This window comes from Mustela erminea, chromosome 11 (assembly GCF_009829155.1).
Source record: "Mustela erminea isolate mMusErm1 chromosome 11, mMusErm1.Pri, whole genome shotgun sequence".
NCBI lineage: Eukaryota > Metazoa > Chordata > Mammalia > Carnivora > Mustelidae > Mustela > Mustela erminea.
The window spans coordinates 44,310,175-44,326,903 of record NC_045624.1 but is presented as its reverse complement, the minus strand read 5'-3'; the positions used below and the strand labels follow the sequence as shown (position 1 = coordinate 44,326,903).

Here is a 16,729-nt window from a genome sequence, read left to right as displayed (position 1 = left end):
TTCGAAAGAATTTATTCCTGATTCATAACCTGAAAGACAAAAGGAATGTTTTTAAATGTTCTGTTTTGGTTTTTCAAATTTACTTCACATTTACAATTTTTTGGAACCTGATACAACAGATCACAAATCTCAAGACTCACATAGCTGAGCTGAGCTGCTGTAAAAAGTAAAGAATGACCGGGAGCTGTTATGCCCTGGGATCTGGCAAAGCCGGCCATGTGGGAGATGGAGACAGTGGGGCTTCACACTCAGGCAGAGGTGGGTCATCTCCACAAGGCTGGGCCAAGGAAACCACATCCCTGAAGGTCTAGAGTATTGCTTTGCAAACTTCCCAGAACAGGTTCCACCCTCCTCACTCTTCTGAGAGACGTTAGAGCACAATGCTTGAGATCCCTTGCCTGAGCTCAAAGCCATCTCCCAACTTACTCCGCCCAATAAGCAATGTGACCTTCAGCAACTGACGTCAGGTTCCCAACCACCAGTCTCCTTACCTATAAAAGCTGGGCAATAATAACAACATCTTCACAAGGTGATGTGAGAATCTAGTGTTAAGAACAACAAAGAGCCTTTAGCACAGTGCTGGGTACCAAGGAAGGGTTTGAGGGTCAGCTACTGTATTAATAACAGTACTGCAAAAATAATGGTATTTCAATTCAGTAGGTTTCCAAATTCTGTTTGGAAATAAAAAGGCTTTATTCATTAAAGAAGTAATGAAAAAAAGTTGTAGATTGCTTTCTAAAGGTAAAAAAAAAAAAATTAAATACTTGCAATTCTCCTTAAGAACACCTGAACCAGAGAGGAAGCAGGTGCTATTCTGAGTCTTGCTAGGAAGGGGAGTAGCTGAAACTCTGTCCAGCTTTCCCCCCAAGCCCTGTAGGTTATACACCTTGCCACCTACTCTCTCTGTGGTCCCAGTTAACCTAGCAGAATTACACACTTCCCTCCAATGTTGAAGTAGGGCCATTGCTGAGAAGGTAGGAGGGAAAAAAAGTAAAACTGGATATTTATGAACTGGACACCAAACAATCCTTAGAAATATCTAAAGTTATCATTTGATAAAGATTCTTTTTACCAATAATTCCCTAAAAACTGAAGCCTAGTAAGTTGCTTAAAAAGAATCCCTACGTACTCTCCAGAAGTTGAAAGTCAATGCAGAGACATAATGTACTATAACCAGCACTGACTGACCCATATCCACTTACCCCTTAGACAAATTAGAAGATTCCTGGTCTTCACTGAAAATCAGGGTCTGTTTAAGCCTGGAATGTTTCTATGGAACCATGGATTGCCCAAGAACTATCAAATGGTGTGTGCATGTGTGTGTGTCTGTGGGTGGGTCTATGACTGGTGTATGTCTGTGTCTGTGTGCAGAATGGGAAGTGAGGAACTGGAAAATCTCCCCCAAAGGCTTCAGTCCATTTACATACAGCTGATCACATCTGAAGAAGTGAAAACTGAGCCAGGAGCATCATCAAAGAGCAAAGACCACTGACTCCTGCCACCCATGTTTAAAAACGTTCCCCAAAGCTCTCCATAGCTGTGTCATCTAGCAGAGGTTTCTAGACTCTGAGTTTCATTTTGGCTTCAGCCAGGGAGAGAAAGGATGAAACTAAGCAAGTGTAAAAGGAGTGATTCTGTCCACTGTAAACCTGGGCCTGCCTGGGGCCAGAGCACAGACTGCAAGGGAACAGCACCGGAAAACAATGAGGTGGGAGAGAGGATGTTTCTGAAGGGCTTTATTAGCTTTTTGATGGTTAGGCATTCCCAATGTAATGGGCATGCCCACAATCAAACAAATGTTAAGTTTCACATACTCCAAAGTCAAACAGATGATTTGGGAATCATTCCTGATAGCCTGGATAAGTGAGAGTTGATTAAGCACTGATGTTAAATTATGAAGAGGCTGGCTGGCAGTCTTTCACTTTTTCAAAGTGAGTATCTTTGAGTAAGAGCCATATGGGTGCTGCAATAATGAGGTTTATAAATAGGCTTAATATTCAAACAAGCTGGCTTAAAAAAAAAATAAAACTTGTGCTGAGTTTCCAAGTTGACAGCAAGATACCTCCCAGTTGGGCACAAGAAGGTTTTCTGGTATGGGAAGTTGAATTTACAACAACTGAACATGCACAGTGGGAACTCAAGCTCTGCCTTCGGTGTTCTCCCGCGCTTCCAGGCAAGGATGACTCATTCTGGTCCTGATCCCGTCAGATCCTGTCTCCATCCTACCCTACCAAGGTCACTACCACTCCAATGCACAGACGGCATTGGGAATCTTGGTTCTCAGTCTTCAGTTCCCTCAAGGGAGTGGAGACTGGGGGACAGACTCAGAAAAAACAAAGTGCACAGCAAGACTCCGTTAACTGTGTGGAGTTCACTAATGTTCTCAGGAGTTCAGGTCACATGCAACTCCCTGTGGGAAAGTGGACGAAGATAAAATGTCACAAATATCCATGAAATGAACAAGGATCTGAATGATCATCTGATCCTCTGGTTTTGTTTTTCATTGGCATATGGGGGGCAGACTGAACAGAACTGGGTATCTGGAAACTTCTACTGAACATGCCTTAAATCATTTGTAGAACCTCCTCTACATGTTGCTAAGAATGGAAGTTTCTTGTATGTATCTTCTTATTCCTACCAGTGATTTCATTTCCATGATGCATACATTAAAACCTAGGTTTGCAAAGCTACGTGTATATTGATTACTTGATGGCACTTCTCATTTATAAGTAAACACCAATAAGAAAGTGTATATAAATTGCAGTTGCCTGGAACCTTCTTGTAGAGTATTGGGGAAGGGGAGATGATATTAGAGAAAGTGAGGGATTTTCTTCCCTTACTAGTTCAAATATTTCTTAACTGATAAACTGCAGAGGAAAAATCCATGTAAGCAATGATTCTATTTTCCTGCTTGGCCGAAGATCTAAGGAAATACAAAAAATAAAAAATAGTGAAATGACATAAACTCACTTTCACCCAATAATTAGGAAAGGGTTGTTTTTCTGTAAATCTTCTAGAAAATCTTTCTGCTCGCTTTTTTATTAGTCCCACAGACTCACACCCTTTCATTTAGCCTTCTTAGTAAAGGAAAATCATACTCAGGGTCAGCAACTCCCAAAGTACAGAATTGTAATATGTTTAACCCAAAGTGATGAGATCAAATTCAAGTGAAGAAGTGAGGTTTGGGGGTAAGGGTGGTGAATCTGAAGAATGAGAGAATGCTAATCTGAAACAGAGCTATGAATAAGACAATCGATTCTTAACTCATTCCTGGAAACAAGTATATTTCTACCTACTGCTGGCTGGACACTGGAAAGAGGAGAAACCTTTGAGAAAGATTAATCCAAACTGAACAACCCCACAGGAAGCCCCACATGGAATAGCACCAACTCACACAGCCAATCCACACTGTGCCCCAGGCTCCCACATTCTCAAAGCCGTGTTTCTTCTTTGTTCTCCCTCCCCAGCCCCCTTGTCTGCCTGCAGACAGCTGGCCAGACACAGAAATCCAAATCTCTTGTGCATGCCTGCTTCTCTCCTGGGCCTGGGTTAAAAATTCCAGCACTCAAATTACCGTCCAACAGCTCCCCAAATGGGACCCCTCCCCAAAGAAAGCTGAAATCTTCCTCTGGAAAGCAAGGGTTTTGAGCAGACCAAGCATTATTCCCATCTTGCTTTAAGCGAGGCAGTGAGCTAATTACTGGCACCAGCAACAAAATATGGAAAAGGGTTTTTCGAGAAAGAAAATAGAAAGTAAATATCATGCTTGTAGAAGTCCAGGTAGTACTTTTTTTTTTTTTAAGATTTTATTTGTTTACTTGACAGAGAGATAGAAATCACTAGTAGGCAGAGCAGCAGACAGAGAGAGAGGGGAAAGCAGGCTCCCCGCTGGGCAGAGAGCCCCAGATGGGACTTGATCCCAGGACCCTGAGATCATGACCTGAGCCAAAGGCAGAGGCTTAACCACTAAGCCACAGGTGCCCCGAGGTAGTACTTTTTTGCACAAGTTATTTATCCCTCTGGTCACGCATTTACAACCACTTGCTGTGTTATAAGTACAAGAAAACTGCGTGGGTGGGACTGGAAGAGGTTTTTGTGACCACTTTCCTGGGCGCCTGGCTCCCGTTTAGATAAACATCAATGAGAAAGGCTGAAAACAAAAATATTTCTTAATATCTGTGCAACACTGCCTAAGTGGGGATAAATCCAAAGGATTAAGACAACATCTTACTCTTTATAGATCTATCCCTGCAATTAGGGGAGGGGTAGAATTTTTAACTTGAATTCTCCAGGGAGTTGCTTCAGCTCCCTACTTTGTTCTTCCCCATACGTATTTAGCCAGAACAAAAACTCTATCTTCTGCCAAGTTTAACGTCAGTGACTGGTCTAATTTTTCCAAGCCTTTCCCATCTACTCCAATAGTATTCCTACTATTAGTATTCCTTCCCTGATCTCTTAGACCCTTCCTCCCAGCTCTTATCAAAACCTCCTTCTGGCAGAAAGCAGGGGAATTTAAGCCAATATACCAGCTCCTGGGGAGCAAAGGTCTTTCCTATTTCCTCTGAAACCTTCTCTCCCAGGAACATCATCCATATAAGGCTCTTCTCTGGACACAGACTCTGTAAATTTCAACAATTTAAATGTGGTAGAAATGAGGCCAATATCCAAAATACAGGGGAAAAAAAGGGAAAAAAAAATTAAGCGGCAGGTGCGTTCACAGGGACCATTTTGAGCTTCTACTGCCAATGGAAATGAGTTGAACATTGGAACCAAATTCTCCTTGAGGATAACCTTTACTGCAATTATCCAAAGACTCCAAGAAACGGGTACTTTGAATAATTCCTTCATTTTTTTTTTAAACGATGACTAATTTCAGTCCATAGTTTTATAGAAAGAATGACTATTCTAAACAATATTTATGGGGCTTCAATTGACAGTAATTAATCCTTTTGTTTCACAAATAAGCAACACAGGACTCTCTTCATGAAAGTGTTTATGGTTCCTCATAGTTAGCAGACGGGATTTCCAAATAGCAACCACCTGGACTAGTATACTAAGTATAAAATTCTTCGGGGGAGGTATTTTAAAGGTAAAGACCTGTCAGAGTCATTCTTAGATAAGAGTCAGAGAGGTAGAGGGAAAAAGGGTCAGATATTAGTCTGAATTTGAACTATTCCTAAAACACACATGGAAGTAGCTTTCAAAAACTAATCTTTCACTACTGGATTTACTCAGAGTGTCTCTAGAGTACAGGAAAAGTCTTGGTTATTTCAGCATTTTGATTGTTTGGAATCTGGATAAACAGAACTTAATGTTCTTTGGATGTCCAATAGTGACTTTCAGCCAAAATATCCAACACATTCTTATGTTGATTGTTTAAGTTTTCACTCTTCTGGTGGCCTTAAGGCAAGGAAAGCTTCAGGGGAATCTTGAATATTAGGTCCCTCTGGAAGAGAATGAAAGTGAAGGGAGGGAGGGCCATTTGGGGAAGCCCTTAAAGAGAGAAAGGGCCGTGAACAAGGCACATGTAGTATGGAGGGTGAGAACCCCAACAGGACCTATGCACTGCCCCAAGAGACAGAGAGCTGGTGTGTCCATCAAAGGCCTCCTCTAGGACAGCATTGTCCCCACAGGGTAGCACTGGGCAAGCCTAGACAAAGGATGGCCTCCTGCAGAGTCCAGAGAACCCCCATCCAGCCAACCTTCAACAGGCTGTATGGTGGCGGCTGGGCTCCACACTTTGGGTCTCACTGCCTGGCTCATGCCCTGTTTTCCCAGAAGGTCCGTAATGAGGGCCTAGATTCCATTTGGCTTCTTGGGTCACGGTCTCTTTCTACCTTTAGAATATTGGGAATGATCCTTCCTACCCTCCAGGTTTCTGTCTCTACTCCAAATCTATGTTATGGTGAGCACAGCACCAAGTAGTCAACATAAGGATTCCAAGCAAAGCTATGTACACCATGGCTAGCTGGCCTTTCCCATATGCTGAATTTAAAAAAAAAAAAAATGCCAATGAGAAAATACGTATAAATTTACAGTCTTCTGGCACCTTCTGTCAGACCATTTAGGGTGTCACACTAAACTGTGTTCTCTTGTGTGTATGTCTATGTATATATACAAATATACCATTTTTTTTCCTTCTTACTTTGTTGGGCTATCCATTATACCTTCAATCCAGAACTTTCATCTCCAGACCCACTTATCCAACTGCTCATGCCTTCCCAATATCTCCTCAAGGACATCTTGTAGGTCCCTCATATTCAATATGTCCAAAACTGAACTCATCTCCATTCATTCTGCTCCCATGCACAACAAAACCTGCAATCTTGCGCCCCCCTCAGTGGTCCTGATCTAAGTAAATAGCATCTGGAAATGAAGCAAAAAACCTGGGAGTTATCCTAGATTCCACATTCTTCCTCATTTTCCACATCCAAGTACTGTTGAGTCTATCTCCTAAAAATCTCTCAAATCCATTCCTACAGACCTACAATGGCTTCCCATTGCTAAAACCCCCTGGTCTAAAAAAAGAAGCCTCTTGGCCTTAGCACCTCTTCTTGGAAATTGCCATACCATGAGAGCCAAGAAGAGGAAGAAGCCAATGCATAGGCTAAAGCATCAAAGAAGACAGTGAGGCAGAGGTCCAAGCAAACCAATAGCTTAAGGACCCATAGAAGCCACAGGAACAGAGATAAGGAAAGCCAGAGGCAAGGGATACTAATACCAATTGTTGGAGTGCGTGCCTACTTTCTAGAGTTTGATTCAATGGATCAAGAATATTCATCACCATCTGATCACAATCACCACCTTTGAGAGACCCACCTTGCTCATACCAAAACAATTCCTTTTGGTCCTTTGCCCTGGACCTGTGACTTTTGGGACTAATTCTGTTTTCATTTGTGGCTGAATGTAACAAGTATATAATAAATCATCTCTTCTGCTGCCTTGGCTAAAGAAAAATTAAATAAGTAAAATAAAATGCAAGATCTGATCCCCTTCTAGCTGTGTCTTGAGCCTCCTACCTCCATAGAGTCTTGGCTACTGCTACTTGGCCCTCCTGTTTTTTTCAGAGCTTCCATGTTCAATTAGCTCTTTGCGTATGTTTTCCTAGACTTTGAATACCTTAGAATACTCTCCTTTACCTCTTTCCTTAACTAATACCTACTTGTTCTTCATAGCTCAGCTTAAATCTCCCTCAGAGAAGGGTTCCTTGATTCTTGGACAAGGTTTCATCCCCTCACATGTTTCCACAGTGCCCTATAGTTCTTTGTGGCACTCATCAATGTAAATAATTACTTGTGGAATTACATGTTTAATATTTGCTTCCATCAGTAGACTGAATGTTCCCTGAAGAGAGGGAGCCTTTAGCTTGCTTCCCACTCTCTAGTGCCCGGTGCATGGTGAGTGCCTGGAAAAGTGTTTGCTTAGTGAATGAGTGATGGATGACTTTCCTGCATATAGGTGTATGTGTATTCATTCAAATATATAAATAAAATTCATTACCTATAATTATAAATTATGTCTTCTTGATTGAATAATTCTCTTAAGCTTTTCATTATTTCACAACCTAAAAACATCTTGGATGTTCATATACTCATGAAGCCTCATTTATTTTGTTTAATAAGAGTTGTCAAAAAAGCACACTCCAGTAAGTCTGAAGAATACCAAAGCTTCCCATGGACTCAGTACACTTTCTCTAGGAATAGAGTATTTTATTTGTTGTAGAATTCATTTTTTATTATGATGAGAAACTGCGATGGCCATTCTTAAAGCCATTATGGACTACCTATGGGCCTCATGTTCAACCATTATTTTTCTTAGTCTTTTACTGAAAAACCATGAGTTAGGTCAGGTGAGTACTTTCCCCCCCGTATGGGAAAACTGGAACCAAGCCATCTTCTATGAGCCAAAGAAAATTAAAGATAGAAAATCAAACTAGAAATGCAGAAATCTCTCTGCTTATGGCTGCTTCCCAGCCAACAGAGGCTGTAAAGCTTGGTCAAAATAATAAATACTTAAGTGATAAATACTGAGTTGTAATTGGCTAATAAGTCAGCACAACCAAATTATGTTAAGCAAGCGAGCACGTGCTAATATACTGCATTAGTATTCAAGTACAGAAAATTTCATTCTAAGTGTAAGAACCTACTTAGCCTTTTTCTATTCACCTCTTTCCTCCCTTTAATACACACTAAGGAAGTATTCAGATGAGACTTACTTGATCTTTAGTAGGAAGAGAAAGACAAAAACAATTCCTCACACATGAATGTCTTCCTTCTCAGAACCCTAGGACCCTGTGTCAATATCACTTAATAAGCAATTAGTTACTGTGCATACTTCTATTGTTTTTTTTAACTTCTCACATGTATAAAGAATTATCTTGTCTCTAACTAGACTCTAAATTTCCTGAGAGCAGGGCTTTACTCCTGATATTTCTACATCTCTTCTGAAGCTCCTAGTATCTGGTATATAATAGGAGTTCACCAAAAATATGCTCAGCCACTTGACATTTTTAATTAAATGAGAGAGTGGAAGGACCCATTAATATACTAAAATATGTAATCTGGTGGACGTAAAGAGTTTTTAGGTTATTCTTTTGGCATTGCTTTATTAGTGAGAGTCGGGTGAAGCCCTTCTTCCCTAGGCCATCTGTTCGCAAGGCTTTACCTCAGAACCATGACTCTCAGACCCCCTGCTCCAGGCCAAAGGTCTTTCCACAGTTCCAGACTGCTATCACCAATAGCTACGTGGATCTCCCAGAGGCAACTCCATTTCAACATGTCCAAACCCAAGTTTATCATCCTGCTTTATCCAAGCCTGCTCTTCTCTCCATGGCCCCTAACAAGGCAAATGGCAACAAACTCACTAAGACATCCAAGCCAAAACAAACTTGGAAGCCAAATTCTCCTTCTCTCTCTCTCTATCTCTCTGCTCCAAAACTAAGTGGCACTACCCTAAATTCAAGAATCCTCTCCAACTGCTCTCCAGACCTCAGATTCCATCACCAGTCTGCCCTCCAGAATAGCCCATCCTAAAATTCAAGTCTCAATCTTTATTCTCTAGCTTAAAGTCTTTTAACAGTTCCTTATAAGGTAAGGGATAAAATGTAAACTCCTTAAAATTACATGTATCAAAATAAAAAAGATTCCGCAAGATAAGTGGAGAGTGGGACACACTTCTATGTATGTGCAACATAGGAAAACATGTTAAAGTACTTATCTCCTTAAATTATAAGCATGTATAGTTTTGAATAAAACAAAAAGCAAATTTTTCAAAATTACATGTTTCACTATCTGGCCCATGCCTTCCTGTCCAACATTATCTCTCACTCCTCCTTGACGTGCTAATATCTCCTGTGCCTCTGTACTTTGCACACTCTGTTACCTCCATTCACTAGCTTCTATCTATCCCTCCATACTGTACTTGATACGTTGCAAAAGGACATCACATAGCTACCTTTCAAGGAAAGTAACTAAGGTTCTTGGAAATTGATTTGTAGGGGAAGGTCCCCCTGAGGGACCAGGGACCAATTTGGGGGCCAACTCCTTTTGAGGTGACCTGAGAGATTTCTATCCAGTAACTCAATGTTAGAGGACAGCAGATGGACCCAAACACACCCTCCTCTTTTAGGAATTATCAGTGAGAGATGAGCATAGAGAAGGGCACTAGGACTCAGGCTATATCCCTAGGAAGTAGAAGCAGGTTTTCTCATTTTCCATAAAATCAGCTCAGAATTCTGGGCTTATTTATTCTGGTTTATTCTGGGCTGACTAGAGGATTCCTTGTTTTCCTCAAATCTTTGAAAAGACTCCTTCACATCTTTGCAGAAGGCTGATATGAATGAAAAGGATCCGTGTAAGTTTCTTCCTTGTGACTCTAAGGACTCTGCTAGAATAAATCTGCAGCTCACTGCTAGCCTGCAGCACCTTCTCTGGCAGCCCAGGTGGAGGAGCCCATTCCTCTGTAACTATAGTCAGCACTTCCAGCTTCTCCTTTCAGTCTCTCCTGCTAGCTTGGTAAGGGCCAAAGGGAGGGTATCTTATCTGCTTTTGCACACCCAGAGCTTATCAAAGTGCCTGGCTTATAATAGACACTCAGTAGATGTTAATTGAGTAAACTAATGTTGCCTGAACATTGATGGCACTATTAAAAATTTCTGATGAGTACAGAGAAAATACAGCATAAGAGGGCTTAATTAAATAAGAAATATGAAAGCAAAGATGCGGGCTTCTTTGCCTATGGCTTTTCCCCACATCTTTGGAAGAGTCACTTAAGCTCTCTGTGCTTCAATGGGGTATTAGTGAAGACTCTTTAAGACAAATCAAACTCCAAGCAACCCAAGCAGAAACAGCCCGATTCGTCCTGTTGCTGGGAGAGCCCAGAATCTGAGAAACAGGTGCAGGAACTGGGGCTTCTGGGAGCAGACCAGGGCTTTCCACAACATGTTCTCCCCTCTGCTTTTCTCTGAGTGTTGGTTCTCCTGTCCCCTAGCACAGAAAGGTCTTCTCCATGAAGTAGGAAGTGGACCCAGTGGCAGCCACCAGGAAAACCCAGAAGGGAAAGCAGCACTCCCCAACAGCCAAGAGAGCAGTCTCAATGAAGGACTCTATCACTTCTGCTTGGTTTCCCTGCCACACCTGACTCCTACCACTGTTGCCACTAGGGTGAAATCCTAAGACTGGCTAGTCCTGGACGTTGAGCTCATACCTAAGCCCAGGGTAGGGAGTAGAGGGAGGCAGGGCCCATTACCATACTAGGGAGTCAAAAAGCTCACTGAATACTAAAAAATCAATTGTGCTGGTCCGTTACCTTAATAGCCATTTACCTCCCTTTATATGACAATATTGTTTTAGATAATGCAAAAGAAATCATCTTCATAGTGTCACATAAGCAAAAAATTAATTATACTTGGGCAAAATAAATACATGATGGCTTAAATACAATTGTGACAATAAATGCCAAAGGAGTCAGTGAAACCTGTAGGCTTGCTCTCAATTTAAAAAAAAAAAAAAAAAAGTATAGAAACATTTTTTGTCATCATAGAACAGGCTGGCAAATAGGAAAACTCTTGATCAGGACCCAAGGTGCAAGTCATGACTCCAACCTATACAGTCCTGAGGTTCCCCGACATCACCAGAGGAATAAAGGGCCACCCTTGTCATATTTTCCCTGATTGGAAAATACCCTGACAAAACAACCACTGGGAAGGGCTCTTACAGATTCCACCATCTCTACAGAGGGAAGAGGTATGACAATGGTACTGGAGGACAACAGAGGTCTACTGAAACGGAAATGGCGGGGGGGAGAGAGGCTCCTCCCAGAAACGTAAGCAGACAGCATCCCTTTGGCAAAGATCATTAAAAAGCTCAGGTGTGTAGTATTTGTTTCCCCCTGGCTTAGAGGAACGTGGGTATGAGATGGTAGGAGGGCTGCAGAGGGAGAGTGAGGAATACCACAAGCCTCGAATCACAGTCAGCCTCCATGCACGGGTGTTCAGCACCTTGCTCAAGGGAGATAAGAGTCATCATTATAGTAAACATCAAAACTTGCAAGGGTTTTGCAATCTCAAGAGGGGGAGATAGTGTTTAAAATTCCCATTTCTGATAGTCGATGTGCTATTAGCATCCTGATGTTGTTACAAGGCTAGATTAAGTGTTTTTCCCAGGGGTGTCTGGGTGGCTCAAACGCCACCTCAAAACATCTGGGTGGGTTAAAGCCTCTGCCTTTGGCTCAGATCATGATCCCAGGGTCTTGGGATCCAGCCCCGCATCAGACTCTCTGCTCAGCATGGAGCCTGCTCCAGCCCCCACCCCGCCAGCCTTTCTGCCTACTTATGATCTCTGTCGAATAAATAAATAAATATCTTTAAAAAAAAAAAGGTTTTCCCAATTCTTTCCCAGAAAAATATGTGAACAGGCTCTAGATTTCAAATACGTATTGAGAATTTACTATATACCAGATAGTACTGGTGCAGGGATACACCAGCAATCAACACAGTCCAAAAAACTATGTCCTCATGAAGTTTATATTTCAGTTGGAGGAGACAGACAATAAACACAATAAGTAAAGTACATAATAAGTAAATAAAATAAATACACATGTAAAATACGTTTACATAATAAGTAAATAAAATACATAGCTTTCAGGTGGTGAGATGTGTAAGAAAAAAGAAACAAAGCATGGGGGGCGCCTGGGTGGTTCAGTCGGTCAAGCATCTGCTTTGAGCTAGGTCATGATCCCAGGGGATCCCACTGGGCTTGCTGCTCAGCTGGAAGTCTGCTTCTCCTTCTCCCTCAGCCTTCTCCCACCTCCCCACTCATGCTCTCAGAATTTCTCTCTGTCTCTCTTAACTAAATACAATCTTTAAAAAAAAGGAAACAAAGCATGAAAGAGCAATGGGCGGAGGTTGTAACACGTAAAGGATCATCCCCTATATTCTCCTACATTGTGGATTCTTGGCAGATAAGAACAGCAATAACAATCCTCTTTCTGCTGGTAAGGACCACTCCTTTCCCACATCTTACCCTGTTCCTACTTCAGTTTAGATTTCTGTGCCCAACCTGGGTAATGATGTTAACAAAACTTGCCTCCTGTCTACTTCATGCAATACAGTGTGGATAGATCATGTGGCCTCTAAGCTGACCCCAATATATATTTATCCTCCTTTTTACTATTAAAAAGTTCATATGTGTTCCTTAATGTTTCCGTCATCATCTATTAATTGAACATCTACTATGTGCCAGACCCTGCTCTATGTCCTGGAGTATAGTAGTAAGACACACAAGGTATTCATCCTCAAGGAACTTACGTTCTAACAGAGGAGATGAAAAATTGAACAGTAGACTGAACACAGAAGATACTGACAAGAAGACTGATGCCACTGAACCGTCCAGGTATGAGATGATCAAGTCCTGAACTTAGATGGCTCTCAAACAAACTGAACCAAATTCTTGACTATCTGTGTTTGCCTATAAAGCCCCTTCTAAAAGGAGTCAAGGTAATAGTGAGAATCCAATTGTGGTTATTTGGTCTTTCAAAAATGTTGTAAGGGCTGTTTCCTCTCTCTTACCGACAATCTGTTGTGTGGACAAACAGAAACATACCCTTCCACCTCCTATGAGTTTCTATTTTTTGAACAGCAAGAGTGTTATTCCAAATGGTATAAATAAGCATGCCTTCGGTTTCCAGAGTCTTTAGCAACTTATCATAGCACTACCGTTTGGGTTTTTTTGGTTTTTTTTTTTTTAAGTGGCAGTAAGAACCATTAACAGTAGTAAAATATATATATATATATATATGTCACAATAACGATAGTAACATGTCCTTTTCAAAATAGAAAGTGGAGCAACAGATCTCCTCAGATTGCTTTTAGGGAGGGCATTTCAGTAGGAAGGGTAAAGAGAGGAATTCGAAAACACACACTTGGAGAAGAACCAACCCACACCTTTTATATTCAAAGGCACAGGATGCTGAGTAGATGGAAGAGACAGAACGAAAATGTGGTTATGTCACACCCCAACACCTTGGGGAGAGAAGCCAAAAAGACAGGAACCAGAAAGCGGTAAGACAGTGTGTTATAAGCACTAAATGCTTTTTCACACACATGCTCAGCCTGGCTGATTTACTCAAACACTCCCCTCTAGCCTGAGCAGCTCCATGGGGTTGGTTGTAGTTATAAAAACAGCCAGAGAGAAGCAGCTCCTGAATGTGTGTGGACAAGTCCCTCCAGCTGAGATTTTAGGGGGCCCCCCCCAGCAGCACTTTGATGCTGCCTACCTCAGATCCCGACTTTGCAGACACAACGATTTTCTGTGTGCACCCCAATATGATCAGTTGTAATGTTCATACATACAACATGTGCTTACTGTAAACAGCAAATGCACCTCAATGGTCAGGACAGCTTGCCAACCAAAAAGACAAGATCTCCAAGTACCGCCTCTGTCTGCAGCAGCCAGACAACCCAAAAATCATCTTATTTGGCATGGTTTCCTGTGCAGATCCGTGGCAATGAAACTCACTTGGATTACTGATGGAAGGGCTTTTATAAATGGCGCTTTCAATGTGCCATTGAAAACATATATGCCTTAAAAAACATATATGCCTATCCCTTCCCTTTAGAAACTTTGAACATCCCGGTTGGGATGTGGTCTCCTCTAGGATGAAGCTAACTTATATCAGCGCCTTTTTTATTTTGTTTCAGGTTGCGTGTATGTGTGCGTGCGCGCATGCGCGCTTTCAAACATACTAACTACTGCAAAACGAACTGCCAGGGAGCTCCTATTCCTATCACTGTCCATAAGGAAGAGAATGGAGAATATACTTGGAAAAAAAACTGTTGTTGTTGTTTTAGCACTAGATATTTGATGCCAAATGTCTCATGAAATGAGTATCTGGTAGTTATGAAAGGTGTTTTGGGGATCTGCCTGGTCAACTGAGGGGCAAGCTGTAAATGCACAGCTATCACTAGAGCTTCCTGACCAGAGTAACCAGCTGTTCATTGTTTATGAAATCTTCTCACAGAAAATACCACGTATTTTAAGGACACCTCTCCTTAGCAGGAGATTGTCGGTAAGAGAGAGGAAACAGCCCTTAGCAGAAACAATGAAGTGAATGAAATTCAGAGATCTCTATCCATCAGTCCAACTAGAATTCTGGCCACTGTACTGAAAGCAAATGTGCTATTTCACTATTCTAATATTGCTAGGAAACTCCAATATTTGTTCTGACCCCCCGCTTTCTCCAGAAACAGACCTACCTTCTAGTAATTATTTCCCCAATAGAAAGAATCCTAAGAAAATATCAGAAGTTGAACTAGACTGGGGCAAGAAAGAGGAAAATCGAGCAGCCAGAATGAATGTTGAATGTGAACTGTTGGTAAGTTCTTGGACCACCTGCCAAGATGTTTGCAAGCATTTTGTAGAGAGTATCTTCCTTTGATTAACAGTCTGTGGCCTGAGTGCCCCCAGACTTTCCTCCTTGGATAAAAAGATAAGAAACATCTCCGTGGACATTGAGCTAACTACAACTGAAATCTAAAGACATTTCCCCTTCCCCCAAAGAAAGTATGCTATGGAAATAGCAAGGCATTCTAAAATACCCAAAACAAAACAAAACAAAAAAAACCCAAGTCTCTTGGGGGGAAAAAAGGTAGCAGTGACTGTAATTAACCGAGAAGCAGTTGTGGAACGTCCAGGGCTGTATTTAAAGGGACCTGCAGGAAGGGGGTGAGCAGTCACGGCTGTAGCAGGGTCGTAAAATACCGATTGCAGAGAGAAACGGGGTAAGAGAAGTAAATAGATTTACTTACAGCCCTCGGAGCCGAAGCCAGATTTTCTCGATCTGTTCGGGTTGCAGGTACTTCAGAGAGTTGCTCTCAAATTCTTCAATCTCCTTGGTTGGCGACTCCATAGCTGCAGGTTATCACTGGGAGTGAGGCTGTGAGAGTTTGGGCTGGCCCTCTCCCCGCCTCCTCGCGGGTCCGGCCCTCGAGCCCCAGCCCGGCGCCGCGCGCCTTTGCCTGTCACTTTCTGTGCCCCCAAACCCGGACTTACTGCGGGCTCGCAGCACGGGCGACCCCCGGCCCAGGTGCCTCCCGGAGGCAGCTGCAGGAACCAGCCATGGTCCCGAGCACAACAGGGATTGTGCTCCTGCTCCAGGAGAAAGCACCTCCGACCTACTCGGATTTTTTTTTTTCTTTCTTTCTTTTTTATTTTTTCTTTTTTTTTTTTTTAAGACAAAGCCACAGAAACGATCAGTGTAGCAGCTGATGGATTTGGGGGAGAAAGGGAGACCGGGTAGGAAGGGAGAGACTGAAGGGAGAGAAGGGAAAGAGGCGAGAGAGGGAAAGGGAAGCGCCAAGGGGGAGCTGGTGCGGGCGGGGTGGTCCGACCTGGAGGCCGCGCACCTCACCGGCCCGCGCCCCCCGCCCCAGCCGCGGGCGGCCCGCGGCTTCCCTCCTCCCGTCCCACCGTCTCTGCCCAGCCTCGCCGCATTCGCGCCCCGTCTCTTGTTTTCTTTCACTTACCAGCAGCTCTGCTGACAAGCGAGAAAACTGACAACTGAGAAAAGTCGTCTGTCAGCGCGCCGGGGCTGGCGTCTGGTCTGACACCCGCGGGCGCGGAGGGAGGGGCGCGCGGGGAAGCGCCGTCCGCGGGGCACACGCTCGGGCCTCGGACCGGGAGCCCCACGCGCGCCACGCACCGCCCCGGCGCGCACAAAACGACGCCCGAGGTGCCCAGCGCGCCGTCCCGGGGAACCGAGGGCTGCGGCCCCCCAGAGGGCTGCGGGCAGAACCGCGCGGCGACCTTCAGCGGAGTTCGCGCCGGCAGCTCTCAGGTGCGGCTCACCTACAGGCCCGCCGGAGACCCGGGTCCATTTGAAATATTAAAGCAATTGGTAGGGATTAAAGTAATCACACATCACACTTAAAAAGACCTGATATGTTCTTACTAATGAGAGCCTTCATTTGTCCATCCCTCCCCGCCTCCCCGACCCATGATGGGGTGGGGGGAGGGCATGGGGGGATGGCGGTGGTGCCGGGTAGGAAAATATAAACCAACACTGAGGAGGTAGGAAGTTCCACCGATTAATGCCACATATTCCTCAAGAGGTCCCTGCAGGGGCGCAATGGTTGGGCAGGCGTTGAGACTGGCAAAGAGGTTCAGCTCCACAAAGTGGCAACTCACTGTGTCCCCCTAGGTCATTCACAGTGTCAATAAAGCACTGTGCTCTG

At 43.3% G+C, this 16,729-nt stretch overlaps 1 protein-coding gene across 6 annotated transcripts in view; it reads right to left on the bottom strand.

Annotated features, from left to right (window-relative positions):
- Positions 1–16,729, bottom strand: part of PDE1C (phosphodiesterase 1C) — a 582,509-nt gene that overhangs the window by 281,942 nt on the left and 283,838 nt on the right. Inside the window, exons 1-2 of one of the 6 annotated variants that reach the window (XM_032304736.1) lie at positions 16,022–16,641; positions 15,305–15,407 (exon numbers count right to left, since the gene is read on the bottom strand). The exons of 3 other annotated variants lie outside the window; for them this stretch is intronic. In XM_032304736.1, coding sequence (XP_032160627.1) covers positions 15,305–15,405 — 101 coding nt within the window. In that variant the 5' untranslated portion in view covers positions 15,406–15,407; positions 16,022–16,641. 2 more of the 6 variants (XM_032304737.1, XM_032304735.1) reach the window with 2 other exon arrangements.